General features: G+C 35.3%; 1 protein-coding gene across 5 annotated transcripts in view; it reads left to right on the top strand.

Moving 5' to 3' along the window:
• Positions 1-17,403, top strand: part of LOC126742558 (ABC transporter G family member 20) — a 126,039-nt gene extending 108,636 nt beyond the window's left edge. For 4 of the 5 annotated variants that reach the window (XM_050449276.1, XM_050449278.1, XM_050449275.1 and 1 more), the window contains exons 2-11: positions 6,803-7,024; positions 12,852-13,166; positions 13,221-13,422; positions 14,649-14,990; positions 15,046-15,399; positions 15,461-15,638; positions 15,700-15,886; positions 16,189-16,277; positions 16,335-16,619; positions 16,678-17,403. In XM_050449276.1, the coding sequence (XP_050305233.1) occupies positions 6,803-7,024; positions 12,852-13,166; positions 13,221-13,422; positions 14,649-14,990; positions 15,046-15,399; positions 15,461-15,638; positions 15,700-15,886; positions 16,189-16,277; positions 16,335-16,619; positions 16,678-16,871 (2,368 nt within the window). In that variant the 3' untranslated portion in view covers positions 16,872-17,403. Of the gene's footprint in view, positions 1-6,661; positions 6,733-6,802; positions 7,025-12,851; positions 13,167-13,220; positions 13,423-14,648; positions 14,991-15,045; positions 15,400-15,460; positions 15,639-15,699; positions 15,887-16,188; positions 16,278-16,334; positions 16,620-16,677 lie in introns of those variants that run through there. The other variant, XM_050449274.1, reaches the window with a different exon arrangement.
• Positions 17,404-17,976: the final 573 nt, after the last annotated feature.

Below are 17,976 nucleotides of genomic sequence, written 5' to 3'. Positions count from 1 at the left end.
AAAAAAAAACCTGTAAAAAACCTGATAATTCGGATGGAAAAGCTACCAAATACCTAAAATATACGTCGTTATAATTCACTAAGTCAGTTAGCCAGTTGATTAAAGTGTTTCAATGAATTGAAACAAATAAACAATACTTTATTCGACATCTGTTTTCCTAACCATAGTATCATCTTCTGATAAAAACAACAGTTTATCAAATTAGCGCCCCATAACTTTACTTTCGCAACTTTTAAATTGTAGACAAACTAGTTAAAGAAAGAATTTTTAAGTTGGCTGGGCAATAAATTGTTGCCCACTGTTAATTGCTGGGATTACCCGGGGTTCCGTCTTGGATCTTTTAATGGTCTTTATGAATGTCAATGCTCCTCCTGCTGTCTCTAAAACCGCTTTGCAAATGATACTATGGTTGGGTTAACAATAATCTATTTTATTTGATAGACGTTTTTGCGAGAATATTTATGTGCTCTCTACTTAATATGTACCAACACCAATATTTTTTTAGAACACTAAACTTAAAATCTCCCTAAAAATTCTATAAAACCAATTTTGAACACCAAAAATTATGTTTTCTTTATCAAAACTGGACTTTTTACAATAATTCAATATACTTAATAATTCAGTTGTAAAAATCTGAGCACCTAGCACTAAAAATCAATTTTTCTAACTACAAAAAATTTATGAAATTATAGCAAACAAACTTAATAAGAATGTAATTATCTAATTTTTTGAAATAATTTTTTCGTATGGAGGCCAGGCAGATAATAGGGTGGAGTCAGAAAAGTTAAGTTTATTTATAAATCATTTTAATTAAATTTTTTGCTTACTATTAAATAAGTAAGCTGCCTTATGGTTTGTACTTGCATTACACTTTTTTTTAGCACCACATTGATCCAGCTCTTTTGATGGATTTTTTAAGGATGGACCTAATTCCTATAATTAACTGGTACAATAAGAACAGATTATGCTTCAGAAGCAACAAGACCAGTATAGTAAACTTTAGAAAAGAGGTAGCATGCAATACCTAGTGAGTCAACTGGAACGAATGATCGAAACACATTTCATTATTTATATTTGATTTTATGACTGAGGTACGATGAGCAGGTCTCACTAACTTGTAAAAAATTGTTCTCACAATATGATTGCTGAGACTTAACTTGCAAAGTAAAGGCTGTACAATTTTTGGTTATTAAGTATCTGCGATATGGCATTGTCTTTTGGTGCTGTCGCATCATGTATTTATCATAAGGTGTGTGGTTTTCGAAAGATAATGCAGTCGGTCTTCTTAATATTTAGAAAGATTTAAAATACCAAATTCGGTTAATACATAAATTATCAGATCAAGTCCATATTTAGTGCTACTTATTCCTGGATCTCTTTTTCTTATTGATAATAATTATGTTTATATTGGCTTATCAGAAAATATTACGTTAATAACTCAAAAGTTTTGCGGTCGGCTGAAGGTCTAAATAATATCATTACTTACTTGCTCGTGTCAAAGGAATAGGCGGATGCTAATAATTTATTGTGTGATGTAGAAAAAATTGGCATAGAAATATTTGTATGATGCTATAATACATATGTCATTATAGTACACTGCTATAATGACATTGACCAACAATAAATTTGTTTGCAAATAGATAAAATTTGAGAATTATATCAACTATCTTAGATAAAAGATTTTTACCGATTTATGATGTAAGGATCATATATATTTTACGTGAGGACTTACTTCAGATAAAGCACCTGCGTCTAACCTATGCAACGTGAAGTGTTATCATTTGATATAAGAATTTATTCTCTTAATAGGTTTATTGAATGGGTGACCAGTCAAAACGTCACCATACATTTCTCAGAACTAACACAAGGTTTTACGTTTTTCCCCAAAACATATGTTTTTCCATAAAGCCACCATCCAATTTTGACCTTTGAAAGAAAAAACAAAAACAAAATCATATAATATAATGTTAGTGGGTAAACTAATTATTTCAAAGGTCGCACTTTACCGGACATCTCAGAATCATTAATTTGATGATTACAGTTTTTCCGATATTAAGTTAAAAGCTTTCCTGGTGGAATTCATTCAAGGCTATTGCCTTTTTCCTTTTCTCTACTAAGTTCTTACCGAAGGTTCGATTTGAGATACCCACATCGCGAAAGGAAAATTACAAATATCTCCTTGACCGGTGATTTAATATTAATGTCTTCCATATTAATCGGATAGGCTGAGGTCAACAGCGTGTTGATATCGTGAATTATGTCAGTTGTACCCAAGCCAAGTAATAGATTCATTATTATTTTATAAATTAGCAGGTGCCACTCATTGGGTTCTATAATGAAATACCTGACACTTGACTGGAGGTGAGTGTGATTCATTGAATTTTAATTAACTAACAGCTCTGCGTTTTGTGGTTTGTTGCTGCCGTGGCTTAAATGAAACCTAAAAAGTTTAAAAACCTTTCTTCAATACTGAATTATATTACAAAATTTAATAAGTAGGTGCTAGTTAATTATCAATAAAATACAAATGGTATGCAAATTATATACGCAAGTGTACTGTACTTTAAGAGAAAGTTAAACATTCTTGTCTAATAAGTATAGCAACCATATACCACATGATAGTATAATTTGTAATAATCGCTTAGCATGTTGTAATAACAATTTTGGTCGCTTTACTGAAAATTGTAAGACTTAATTAATAATTTAGTATCACTTAATAAAACAAATTTATTAACATTTGATTGAAGCTATTGCTTTATATTTACTTGTGGAAAAAATATGTGTATTTGTATTTACTTTAAGTCCAAAGATGCGTCATGATAACATCACCCGCTAATAACTAAAAAATAATCCGATAAATCTTTTTTTTTTATTTCTTGTATTATAAACGTTGTCTTTTTTCTATCGCCAGACTTCATGTCTACGATCTTAAATTCACTTTCTTCAACATTTCGTATTATAGTCACGTGCCGATATCTAACCGTTTTCATTCATCCTATAAAGCTAATAGACTATAATGACCCGTATAATAAATTCACTTTTTACCATATCACTTACTTCCAAATATTCAGTTTTAAGTTCAATTCAAATGAGCTTTCGGACATGTTTCTACAAATATCAACTCTACTAGTAAGTATTCCCAGAATATTCCTATAGAACATATCGTGTATGAAATATAAATAATTTACTTGCCACATCGATTCTCAAAAAAATTGTCTCTTCCTATGGAAAAAATCTCTTGCCATGAAATAAGCTAAGAAGACTATACCATACTTTTTATGTTATCAATATTGTTACTAATTGAGCTGAAGAGCTTATCCAGAAAGAAGTACAAAACGGTGAGAACAAAAATATACCTCTTCTAAAAACCATAACAACTGTTCAATATTTCTCAATTTAAAGTTTAAAGATAATCTCTTAAATATCCGTTATGTTCTGTAAAAATAAAACCTGAAAAGAATACACCACATAGTGCTGCTGCAGTGACAGAGACTAATTAGCCTAGCCGCGTTGCCTCAATGTAGTGCGTTAACTTGTCTTACCAAGGATCTTGAGAAAGCTTTTTATTTGAGTTTGGTTGTTTGAAAGAGTTAATGGGTTAACAGAGAATGGGTTTCAGACTATCAGTTGGAACGAAAGAAGTCTCATCAGAAGTTGCAGCTCGGTGTCGCCTTTCTTACTTTGCAAAATGTTTTGGGTACTTAGGGAAGTTCTAAAGGCTTATTTATTACTTTATTACCAAATAATATCTCCTTCTCATCGATGTATCGCTGTCGACGCATGCCTAAGCAACTATGAGAATTGATTTAGAAAGAGCTTGCGAGCCTGCTATTGGACCTTTCGGTTTCAAACTTTGTAACACAACTCGAGGCCACGAGGACTGCGCTAGATGCCCTTAGTGACCTATGGATCGGTGAGATTGACCATGCTAAAATCTTAAGGGTCTCTCAATCTAGTGACTCTATGGCACCTGAGAATATATGGGTTTCGTGACCCATATGGCAAGCAGAGAGAAACAGAAGGACTCTAATACGCCTGCATTACTAGGCAACAATCTATCTGTTGTAGGACTCCAGAATAAATGATAGAGCTGCCACAGGCTGCTATGGTGGGACTCACATACCAGTAGAAGAAGCACGCCACTTCCAAGCTGAATTATTCCAGATGTTAAAATGTATACAAGCAATTTTAAATTATTTACGTTGCAACACAGTCATCTTAATCTATTTGGATAGCAAAGTCACCATTACGGCTATTACTATCGATAAGGAGCGCTCTAATAGCTAGTACTAGAGTGTATAAAAGTCTGATGAAGGGAACTGGAGCTGCAAGCTTTAGCTTCTCTGGCTGTCGAGTCACTCAACGTAGGGCATAAACATCTAAGTAGAACAAACACAAGATTTCACGTTTCTCTGACCTGACTTAGAAACTGGAAACAATTACAATGGAAGACTGTGACGCATTTAAAGGTCTTCGAGCTTAAATGTAATAACACTGCATATAGAGGATCGATCTAGGAATATATTTCTAGGATTTATTGAAATACGTTAGTTTGCAAACAACATTTTTATATTTTTCGGAAATTTTGGAATGACATTTGAAAGCTCCATATTTTCTAAATGAATAGTCCCATGTTAAAAGTAACTTAAGTTTCATATCGAGGCTTTCTTTGTTTAATTTTGGCTTAAAAGTTACCCCTTTACGCATAAGTGTTTCTGTTTTTTTCTTAATTTTTGTCATTCTGTTTTCGATAAACCAACTTGTATGTATATAAACTTTCACTATGAGCTTTTGCATTTAAATTGAAGTTAGTTATAGGCAAAGTTACCGAGTTATTTGAATAAATAAAGTATTACTGCAGCTGTGGATGTTTAGAATAGAAAAGTAGGAGCTGAATTTCTAAAAAGATGTTTGCTTTTGATGATCTAAGTTCAGTCAAAAACCACTTGAAAAACAATGAACATTGTCTTGAAAATCTTTGTAAATCGTGTAAAATAATTATAATAATAACTAATCTCCTAAAGTTGAATCTAAATATCTTAATACTGAAAATCTTTTTTTTAGAATAATATTACGAAATGTATGCATTCTAATATAATTTTTGGTCAAGGAATAGTTTCATTCCATATCAATACCAGACCATTAATTTTCGCACTTGTTTCGGAATAAGTACCTTTAGCGGCATCTAAAAGTCACGATTCAAAACATAAATTAAGATCACTAGATCTGAAACCTAAAACATTCAACAAATATGCCTGTCTTGCGTGTCTTAATATATGAATAAGGATCTGGAGGTAAAGAGGTAGACTATTTAAGGAAATTTTAATTAAAACAAGACTAAATCAGTAGTCGTACTGAAAATATAGCCAGTAAATTAAATTCAAAATTCTACACTTGTAGAGCCGCTCTTGCACCTAATTTTGCTTGTGATAAAATTTCTAGACTTTCTCATTAAACGCTTAGATGCTTATTAATAGCATAGGCTAGCTTTTTTCTCGCTATCTTGGAAGTGACATCTTCTGTTCGGTTTTATGAGTACTTGTCATATCTTAGTCATTGCTAACCTGGCAAAACACTTTAAGCATTTGAGATTACAATTTCGTTTGTCAGGGAAGCACCAATGCTTTTTTTCTGCTTACTCTCCTTAACCGCCTTACCTTGCTTTTCTGGCGTAAGCTCTCTCTATATAAGTAGCACCAGATATAAAATATCTTTGAATTTATCACTAAGTATGGTATTACTCTTTACCATAAAATTGCATTTAAATATGAATATTATTATAAGGAAAACTAAGTCAAAATAGAATAACAAATGATTTAACTTCTTCGAAGAGAATAAAATCACGATTTATCGCATAAACAAAAAAGCACTAATAACGATGAGCTGTGAATTGTAAACAGATAGCCACGGATAACAATGAGTGTACTTCATTTAGCTCCAATAAAACTTCCCTTCCTAACCCCAACTATATCATAAAATAGGGAAAAATTCAAAGCTTTTTTTGCCAAAAAAATTTTTCATCTGTGCTAAGTGAATTAGTAAGTGAAGTCTTCCTACACCATAGGCAAACTAAAATTCCTACACCATGGGCTAAGTGAGCAAGATATCGAAGATCAAGTGGCACCTCTAGCTATTTTAGTAATGTTGAAGTTAAATTAATAGATCAGTATAAGATCCAGAACCTCAAAACTAAAATAATGACTTTTTAGCCCTTATCATCAAAAAACCTATCTGCAATCATTATTTGTGATACCTTTATTCCTCTACTAGATTTTGCTTACACAATATTTTTGTTTTTCTCTGTTCACTCGATTTTAAAAAGATTAAAAGTTGACTATAATGATATATTATTCCCAGTTCATTTTTTAATATTAAGTCGCAAATAAAGAGTTTTTTTTTAATTGAAACGCAGCTTTTATAAAAAAAATATTATTGACAGTCCCGTATAAAATCCGCTGCGCTAAACAAATTAATTTTGAGTAAATCGGCTAATAATTTATTAAAAACTATATTTCAAAGAGAGAAAGTCAATCAATGTATCGATCGCGAAAATGGACAGCTCGGTAAATATATTCGCACTTTTATGGAGAGTCAGTTATTCTGACTTTGACCTTTGTCTAAAAAACAAGCTGGTTGTATTTTACATTACATATAATGCACTTTAAACTTTTTTAAAATGGTTCGGCCAATTAAAAGTAATGCTGTTAGGCAATCTTCCAACTATTTAAGCAGGTGGTTACCAAATTTTTAAATTGTTTAACTCTGGACATTTTTACTTATGTATCTAATTTTTTTATTTCAGGGAATCCATAGCTATGGGTGAGCGTGTAGAACCGGTGGTACCAGGACCAGATTTAGTAGGCGTAAATGTAGAAAGACCCCCACTGACTAACCAGCAATCATCTGCATATAACAGAAGACAAAATGCCGTATCTGTGCGGCACGCCTACAAACACTATGGTTCGAAAAACAACCCTAATCACGTACTTAGTGATTTAAATATGACCGTTAGTAAAGGAACTATGTAAGTAAAATATCGTTAAAAAGATTGTGTCATGGCCACCTGTATCAACCAAATTCCATCTCATTTAGATGTATATAGTGTGATATATTGTACGTATCTGAAATTATAGAAAGTAGACCGTTACGCCGGACCATTCTGCGAATCGATATAACTTGATATTACATAAATTCATTGCACTTGGTACCACATACAGGATGTGCGTGCGACTTGCATAAGAAATTACTTACTTGGTACATAAACTGCATTTGTGTTCATTTAAATTTATTCAGTCCAGCAAGGAAAATCTAAAATTGTAATTATTAATGGTTAAAAGGGAATTGGTATTTAAAATATGTAATATCTAAGCGCCCCAAGTTGCAATAAGCATTTACTTTACTTTTCGAATGGTCAAGTGATACTTTAATGGAAAGCTTCAATTAAAGAAAAATCATAAAATCGGTAGTCATTTCACAGCTTACGTTAATGAGATCCATTCTTGCAGTAGTACATTATGGAATATCAACAAAAAGTCGAAATGCTTCAAAACCTGCTCTGGGTAATACATAGACTATTGTTAAATATTATTTTTACTTCAATGTACGAAGAGTCTTTCCCTATATTCGTTAAATCTGACATGATAGCATTTTTGAGTAAATCTATATACAGTGTGGCCCAAATTGGGTGTACATAGCTATCTTGGAAACTATAAGACATAGAAAATCGGTTAAATGGAGAAAGTTGTAGAGCATTTAGTTACCAATTACGTGCTGATTTTATCTTTTTCCGATTTTGAAATATTTGGAAAAAACCAAAAAGTTGCATTTTTGAAAAAGGGCTGTATTAATTATATTTTAACGTATTTTTAAAATCTGTAAAAACATTATTAGGACAACTTTTTAAGGACAACGCATACCTAAATTTTTTGTTTTCGACGGTTCGGTTCTGAGGTTCCATCCTCAACTTCTTTTTTTTTCTTATGGCGGCCATTTTATTTTTTTGCTAAATTAAAAAGATCTTTTTTGTCCCTTTAGAATAATGTATAACACTTTATGGAAATTTTTTATGTTTACGTCAAAAAATTAAATAGTTTATTTTTCACTGAATTGGCCATGGTTTTTATTGGCATTTTGTAGTACACACAATTATTATTAACTTACTAACTTGCAAATTTATACTTATAATTTCTATTCTGATGGGATCTGAATGGATATCCAAAGAAGCTAATAAGTAGGACCATCCAAAGGACGCGTCCAAATCAAATCAGAGACGAGGCCACCACGACGACCAGACTTCTACCCATACCTTACATTAGGGGTACATCGGAACAAATCCGACGCATTGCCAGCAAGTACAATATTAGAACTGCCTTTAGATCTAGCACCACTATCAGAAGCGTGGTTTCAAAGACCAAACCAGATGGCATGGTGGATACCAAAAATTGCGTCTACCGGATCCCATGTGAGTGCGGTGACTCATACATAGGTGAAACGAAGCGCCCCCTAGAAATCAGAGCGAAGGAACATCGCAGCTGGACCCAAAGAGGAGAGGTTTCCAAATCCGGGATAGCAGAGCACGCGTGGCATAATGGACATAATATCCATTGGTCAGAAGCCAAGATTCTGCACAAGGAACAGCACTGGTGGAAGAGGAAGTTCGTAGAGGCAGCTTTCATTTCACAGAATCAGAGGATCTTCAGCCAGCCAAGCGTCGATATACCCAACATCTGGAAACCTCTACTCTCAGGACAGTGTAGGATCTAGAGAGACGCGTGTCCTTTCCCCCTCCAACTCTTTTTCACGGATGACTTTCCCTCCCTTCCCTCCCCTTCCATATCGCTGCACACATCTAGTATATAAGCCTATAGAATAGTAGTTTGCTGTCAGTTTACACTTGATAACGGTTGGAGATACTTACCAACCGAAACGTCGTGTTACAATAAATAAATAAGACAATGCAAGTCCGACAAAATGTTTTCACTGTACCATTGTCTATCACCTTCAAAAACAGATTGGATAACCGGTACGGACCCGGAACCAGCAACCTATTTAGAGGCTTTGAGAAAACCAAGATAAAGATGACCAAGGAGGAGGAACACATCAGCTTCCTGCGAGAGACAAGAGACGCCAATGTCATTCCTACTGGTCTACGTCTCAAAACCGCTATACCAGGTGGAAGATCAGAACGTATTCTTGAACGTGCTAGTATGGAGCTGCTGCGATCTCAACTTAGCTACCACCGTTGGAAGAAAGCAAAAATAGAAATCGAATGCATTCAGCGATTCGAAGAAATCAAAGAAGTTACATTGGAGGAAGACTATCAACCAATCTTTGACAAAATAGACTTCACTTGCCAAAAACTAAGAGAAAAGCTAAGAGCAAGCCACCTTTCAAAACTCCAAAACCTTAAATCCAGACGAACCAACAGGACTCAACCAGCACCAACCTCTAACCTCCCCGCCACCATCATTAATGTGTCAAAAAGAACCCTTACCGATGCTGAACAGAAGGTGTTAAACAGAGGACTAAACTTCGCTATATCCTCAAAACCATCCTTTATAGACACAGTGTCCTCAGTAGAATCAATCCACCTACCACGTCCTGAGGCCGATGAATTTCGACACGAGGTAAGGGTTGCTCTAGACTCACTTAAAAAACAGAAACCTTTGCAGAACATCAGCAAAGAAGAGGAAACAGCTCTCAGGAACCTCAGAAGTGAAAAGAACATCAAAATTCTTCCTGCAGATAAGGGCAATGCAACTGTGATTATGGACCTGGAAACCTACGAAAACAAGGTTGAGGAAGTTTTGAACAAAGGCGAATACAGGCTACTATCTAAGGATCCGACGACAACCATAGAAGGTCGAATTTACAGAGCACTTAAAAAGTACTCCTCAACATTGTCGGATGCGGTACGCTTTAGGCTGACACCACATTATAGCAAACCTCCACACCTATACGGACTACCCAAGATTCATAAGGAGCAAATGCCTCTGCGGCCCATCACGAGCTCTAGAAATTCGCCGACATCAGAACTCTCGAAATTCCTTTTGGAGATCATTAGACCGATCCAGGGAAATGCAGCGTCTTTCGTGCGAAACTCTGCCCACTTTGTAGACCTTCTTGGAGGGATCGAAGTCGAGACCAATGACAGATTGGTGAGTTTTGATGTCGAAAGTCTCTACACCAATGTACCCATAGGAGAGTCTCTTAACATCATCCGAGACAAACTAAGCAAGGATGCAGCTTTCTCAACTCGGACCACACTGCCTCTGGACGGGGTGATGGAACTTTTGGAGATCTGTCTTCGTAATTCTTACTTTCAGGTCAAGGATAGATTCTACGCCCAAGACGAAGGACTTCCGATGGGTTCATCTCTTTCCCCAGTAATAGCAAACATCTTCATGGAATGGTTTGAGAAACATGCAATAGATGCCTCCTGGTGCAAACCGAAGCTCTGGCTTCGATATGTGGACGACACCTTCATCATCTGGGACAAAGAGGAAAAAGCACTTCAGGAGTTTCTGCTTCACCTCAACAGTTTCAGACCAACAATCAAGTTCACGATGGAGACAGAAAAGGACTCAGCTCTACCTTTTCTAGATGTTCCCGTTAAAAAGGTCGGCGGAAATCTACGAACTTCAGTTTATAGAAAACCAACACACACGGGCCAGTATCTGCACTATGAGTCCAACCATCCTGCAACCACCAAAGTAGGCATCATAAGATCCCTCTACAATAGAGCTCGAACCATCTGTAGAAACGACGAGGATCTCAAGACTGAAGTGGATACCATCTACAAAGACCTACAACAGAATGGATATCCAAAGAAGCTAATAAGTAGGACCATCCAAAGGACGCGTCCAAATCAAATCAGAGACGAGGCCACCACGACAACCAGACTTCTACCCATACCTTACATTAGGGGTACATCGGAACAAATCCGACGCATTGCCAGCAAGTACAATATTAGAACTGCCTTTAGATCTAGCACCAGTATCAGAAGCGTGGTTTCAAAGACCAAACCAGATGGCATGGTGGATACCAAAAATTGCGTCTACCGGATCCCATGTGAGTGCGGTGACTCATACATAGGTGAAACGAAGCGCCCCCTAGAAATCAGAGCGAAGGAACATCGCAGCTGGACCCAAAGAGGAGAGGTTTCCAAATCCGGGATAGCAGAGCACGCGTGGCATAATGGACACAATATCCATTGGTCAGAAGACAAGATTCTGCACAAGGAACAGCACTGGTGGAAGAGGAAGTTCGTAGAGGCAGCTTTCATTTCACAGAATCAGAGGATCTTCAGCCAGCCAAGCGTCGATATACCCAACATCTGGAAGCCTCTACTCTCAGGACAGTGTAGGATCTAGAGAGACGCGTGTCCTTCCCCCCTCCAACTCTTTTTCACGGATGACTTTCCCTCCCTTCCCTCCCCTCTCATATCGCTGCACACATCTAGTATATAAGCCTATAGAATAGTAGTTTGCTGTCAGTTTACACTTGATAACGGTTGGAGATACTTACCAACCGAAACGTCGTGTTACAATAAATAAATAAGACAATGCAAGTCCGACAAGATGTTTTCACTGTACCATTGTCTACCACCTTCAAAAACACATTCCTATATGTCAGATTTTTCTTCACTGGTATGTCGCATGGTGACTTTTGGAAATTAAAAAACAATTTAAAAAAAACTCACTAAAAACAAACGAAAAGACTAGATACGAAAAAACTATTTAAGACTAACAAGAACATGAAATGAACAAGATAAGAACTACTAAACAAGATAAAAAGTTAAATCAAATAAATAATATTTTGCAGAATTGTCAGTAAATGACGCTAAATCATTAAACAATAATAATTGTTTATACGACAAATTGCCTCCGTAGTCATGGCCTCCGCATTCGTGGCCAACTCCGCGAAAAATGAATTTCGTAACTTTTTGACATAAGAATGAAATATTTTCATAAAGAGTTGTTCATCATTTTAATGGAAAAAAAAGGTCTTTTTAATTTAGAAAAAAAAAATGGCCGCTATAAGAAAGAAAGAAGTTGAGGATGGAATCTCAGAACCGAAACGTCGAAAACAAAAACTGAATTCAGGTATGCATTGTACAGATTTTAAAAATACGTTGAAATAAAAAAAAATACAGCCCTTTTTCAAAAATACAACTTTTTGATTTTTTTCAAATATTTCAAAATCGGAAAAAGATAAAATGGTTCTGAAAGAAGCACTTAATTGGTAACTAAATGCCTTACAACTTTCCCCATTTAACCAATGTTTTATCTTTTATAGTTTCCCAGATACCCATACATATACACCCAATTTGGGCCACACTGTATACTGATTTTGATCGGACTGAAAAAACCCAAAATAAATTAAATCTTCAGATTTCTGCCAAATTCTAAAGCACAATTTTTGAGTGTAAACCGAAAAGAAAAGCAGGAGTGTTCAGAGATATCCATGCTTGGCCAAGTTTTGTCATGTCTTAGATTAACAGAGAAAAGAGCAACGCAAACAATTTTTTATGCAGACAAAATTCTCGATTTTTATGTCATTTGTGCATTCTCAAATGCTGCCTATTGACAAAACAAAATCAATACTTGTTTGAAGCTAATGCTGTTCATCATGAATACTTAATAAGACGTTAAAGCCAATTTTTCTGTAAAGGGCCACCAATCCACCATACCTTCAGAGACTATCAGCATTCTAATTTCCATATGTCTCGTAGAGTATTCACTAAATTGACAACTGATCAAATTAAAAAGGCATATCCATATTACATTAGGAGAATAATTAATTGCTGTTATTCTTATTCTTAGCTTAAATTTATATTGACCTTATTTTAGATATGGTCTTCTGGGTGCTTCTGGATGCGGTAAAACCACCTTGTTATCCTGCATTGTAGGGCGACGAAGACTGAACTCTGGAGAGATATATGTATTAGGAGGGAAACCTGGAACAAAGGGCTCTGGAGTACCTGGCAAACGAGTGGGATACATGCCCCAGGAAATCGCCTTGTACGGTGAATTTTCCATAAAAGAAACAATGTTGTACTTCGGCTGGATCTTTGGAATGAACACTCCGGAGATCACGGAAAGGCTGAGATTTTTGTTAAACTTTTTGGACTTGCCTAGTCAGAATAGACTAGTCAAAAATTTAAGGTAACGAATACATATTCTCGATAACACATTGCTTTATCTTCTGTTTCTTTTCAGTGGTGGTCAACAAAGAAGGGTATCGTTTGCAGTAGCTCTAATGCACGATCCAGAGCTCCTTATCCTGGACGAACCTACGGTGGGTGTAGATCCTTTGCTCCGGCAAAGCATTTGGAGTCACCTCGTACAAATAACCAAGGATGGCAATAAGACTGTGATTATCACCACACATTATATTGAAGAAGCTAGACAGGCGCACACAGTATGTATATTAAAAAAATTTTTTACGATACATAAATTATAAATTCAACATTCCAACGATTCTTCAACTTGATAATAAAAATATTGCGAGGAATCATAAATAAAATAGTTGAAACATGAATAATTAAGAGTCTGAAGGTTAAGTCGGGTCGTTTTTAAACATTCGGACCCATTAGAATGAGTATGCGTGTTGTAATGGTTATAACGACATAAGTGACTGCGATGCATGCATGTTTTGAATCAAAATATGCCAAATTAAATATTAATTTGTTTATTTGTTTGGAATGTAGGTAGGCCAGTATGATCAAAATTAAATCGAAAAAAACTCGATGCAACTTTAATACAAAAGTTTGGATGCAGCTTTTGGCTCCGTTAATATACTTCTATCTTTGCATATTTCTTGAGGGATATGTGGCTTAAACATAAGACCGCATCTGCATCAACGAACTAGTAGCTTCTTCAATTTTTACTACAAATGAGGTAGTGAATGTCTTATTTGGATGGTGACTTCTTAGATAATAGATATTTCACAAAGAATTTCTGCGAAATAGGATGCTTTATAGGGTGGTAATTATCCAAACTATGTATGACTGGGCAATTTCTTTCTTTGGTCCCGACATATTTATACAATAACATGGAACAGAAATTTTTAGGCTAAGCCTTAATTCAAGGAAAAAGCGATAATGTGCTTGCTTCTTAGAGGAGGATGGCAATACGCTGCATATCTCGGTCTTCTCTTCTACGTTAATTTCGGCTCGAACTCTACTTAGTAGAGGAAAGTAAAAAAGGTAGAGTAAAAATAGGAAGAAATACTAACGTTCTCTTTTCACTTGTTACTGCTAGTTAATGCATTAATTTTTGCACGCAAAGCCTGAGTTGGCCAAGGGTGTATATTCACGGCATACTATTCCGCTCTGAGAATATTCTTCAACTAATTACCAATGACGCAAGGTATTGTGGAAGGTTTGTAGAATGAGAAGTGTTTCTACATTCGTCATAGAACTAGTCTAGAAGAACTATATTATGACTCATAAAATAAAAATTGTAAATTATAATGAAAAACCTTAATATAGTATTAAGTCCGTATGTTGGTTATATGGGTTGAACATCATCCATGTTGCTTTTAAACCAATAAACTTGAGTTAACCTGGATTTGCATATTATATAAACTACTTTAGAATCTCAAATGAAACCATTTAAGAAGTTAATGAATATTTATATTTACAGATCGGTCTTATGCGCAGTGGCAAGCTCTTAGCGGAAGAAGCTCCACATGTTCTTCTTTCCATGTATGGCTGTACCTCCCTCGAAGATGTCTTTCTTAAACTATCCAGGAAGCAACAAATTGGTGGAGGTGGAGGAGGTGGTGGCGGTGGAGGTGGTGGCGGCGCAGTTGTTGCTCCCGTTGGCGGTCAAACTGACAACAATATCAGCAACAATATTAGTTTGGCAACTTTAAACTGGGGCAAAAAGGAACCTATTTCCGTTACAGAAGAAAGTGGAGTGGTCGGCTTAAATTTCCATCAGAGCAAAGAGGTGTTGGTGCATGATTCAAATGGGCACCTAGATGTGAGTTTTTTAGATCCTAAAAACAGATTTAAAAACCTAATATTTTCTGTCTTAGTATGCTAGTAAATCTTCAGCGAAAGCAGGTATCCAAGAAGCGTGCGAAGATTGCGGCAACTGTTCAGAGTGGACCACAAAAGGTAAAATGCGAGCTCTCCTTGTGAAAAACTTTTTGAGGACGTGGAGAAACGTCGGGGTAATGTTGTTCATATTCGCTCTCCCGGTGATGCAAGTCATCTTGTTTTGTCTCGCCATTGGTGGAGATCCAAAGGACTTAAAAATGGCCGTGGTGAATCATGAGGTTGGATTCTGGAACAGTTCGTATCAGGATTGTCACTTTGAAGAAGGATGCAAGTTTGGAAATTTAAGTTGTCGGTATTTACAAACAGTCAACACGAGTACGATAAGCAAAGTAAGAATAGATTACAAATAATGAATATACTGCATAGAATGAACTAATTTTAATATTTTAGGTGTATTATCCAGATGTGGACTCAGCTAAGCTAGCAGTCAGTAGAGGGGAGGCTTGGGGAGCTTTGTACTTCACAGAAAACTTTACTGATGCTTTAGTAGCTCGAATAGCATTGGGAAAGGATAGTGACGAAGAAACGTTGGATCAGAGCGAGATAAGAGTTTGGCTTGACATGTCTAGTAAGAATTCTTAACGTTTGCTTAAATAAATATATTTTAACGTCCTGCTTGTCATTTGTAGATCAGCAAATTGGTATAATTCTACAACGAGATTTACAATTAACTTATCAAAATTTCACGAAAGACTTGTTACGAGATTGTAATCAAAGTGAAGCATTGGCTGACATCCCAATATCATTTAAGAAGCCGATATATGGATCGAATCAGCCGTCCTTTACTGATTTCGTCGCTCCTGGAGTTATTTTAACGTATGTCTAGCAATTTAAAAATAACTATTTATGTAAAAAGTTTGCAAAATGATCTCGTTTTTATGTTTGGGAATTTTGTGCCATAAGCCGTAGATGATTTTTCTACCAGCAAAGAACACAAAAAAAATCAAAAACACAAAATTTACTTTTACTACTTTTTGCACTAATACAAATGTAAATAAACGTATTTTACCTACGGCCTCAATAAGGTAACTTTTATAAACCTTGGAGCGGCATAAAGCTAGTACTTAAGTACTCTACGCAGTAGATAAAATTATTTTACTAAGACTAGTATTCTTTAGGATCGTTTTCTTCTTGGCTGTTGCACTCACCTCTTCTGCATTGATCATAGAAAGAATGGAGGGTCTATTGGACAGATCTTGGGTAGCAGGCGAGTTATTTGGCACTCAAACCAAAACAATGATATTAATACTCTGTAATTTTATAGGTGTCACACCCGGTGAAATTCTTTCTTCCCACGTAATTACCCAATTTGTCGTGATGTGCGGCCAAACAGCTTTAGTACTAGTCTTCATGATACTCGTTTTCAAGGTGGAATGTAAAGGTAACCTATTCATAGTAGTAGTTTTGACCATTCTCCAAGGATTGTGCGGAATGTGCTTCGGGTTCGTGATATCGGCCATTTGCGAGCTTGAAAGAAACGCTATCCAGCTAGCGCTAGGTAGTTTTTACCCAACCCTGTTACTTAGTGGGGTAATTTGGCCTATTGAAGGTAAATATCAAGTTATTTTACCATTTTCTCATTATCAAACAATAAATATTCTTTACAGGAATGCCAACGGTGCTGCGGTACATATCCACATTCCTGCCGTTAACTTTAGCGACCACATCCTTGCGAGCTATGATGACAAGAGGGTGGTCCATAGTGGAGCCAGATGTATATTACGGTTTTATATCCACAGTGGTGTGGATAGTGCTGTTTCTAACCATAAGTTTAGTTGTACTTAAGGTAAAAAGAGGCTGAAGCTTTAAAAGTGTTAACTAGCAATAAAATAAATGTGAAAGTGATTCTAAGCGGGCCAAGAAAAATGAAGATCATTCTAGTTTAACTAAGACCGATTAGCATAAATGTTTCAATATTATAATGTTTTAATATTAGGCCCCGATAGTGAACACTTTGCTATTTTTAAGCACCCGGTATATTAATTAAAGCCACTGATTTTAAATTATAAAACACCTTGCCTTTTTCCCTATGTTATAAGATGTATAGAAAGCAGTAGGTTTAGTTAGATATTTGTAGTATTATTTTTTTAGATATATCTATTCTGTAGCCCTGTCACTTTTCTATAATTATTGATTAAAACGACAACGATTTCGAACATGTTCAATTTTATTCGTATACTTTAAATAAAAAATCATATTATTAATGTTTAATACGTTGTGAAAGTAGAAAAAATATATAATAAAGTATGGCGTGCTCAAATGTAAATTTTATATTGTTATTAGTTATATGTGGTTTTGTGATGTATTTGTTATAAAATAAACAATAAAAGTGATTTTAAACAAATGTTTTTTTACAACTCTAAGCATATAAGACTAATGTATAATTAGTTACGATTTTCGTTTATTATGATTTCAAATAATGCAGTAAAAAAATGGATTCTTGAGGATAAGATTGGGTAAAAACGTAGTCGTGAGTTAAATATTAGGGCGGTTTAGGTTGGGGCATTTTTTTATAATTTTATTAGCAAAGAATAAATAAAAATATGTCCTAACGCTTTATAAGTCTCTTAACACATAGCAAAACTAATAAAACTAAAATTTACCTTCTTATAAGTCCTCAAAAATTTCCTGTGATCCTTAAATCTTGTAACTTTTTAAATAAAAGCTTCATCGGCCATTTGACAAATTTAATAATCGTTATTTACAGACTACTAGTAAAAGTTTAGCTATTTGTGTTGGAGCTCTTTATTTAGCTTCGTCTTTTTGATTAGACTCTAAAGGAGTCAAACTGCCTCCTGCATGTATTTGCTTACGTTTGGCTTGTAAGCTCCAGACTATCAAACTATCAAATGTCTACATAATGTTCCACAGTGACTCCATGCACCTTCAGAGCTTTCTTTCTCCTC

Source organism: Anthonomus grandis, chromosome 11 (genome assembly GCF_022605725.1).
Source record: "Anthonomus grandis grandis chromosome 11, icAntGran1.3, whole genome shotgun sequence".
Taxonomy (NCBI): Eukaryota; Metazoa; Arthropoda; class Insecta; order Coleoptera; family Curculionidae; genus Anthonomus; species Anthonomus grandis.
The sequence above is the reverse complement of the archived record's forward strand: the minus strand, read 5'-3'. Positions and strand labels throughout refer to the sequence as shown.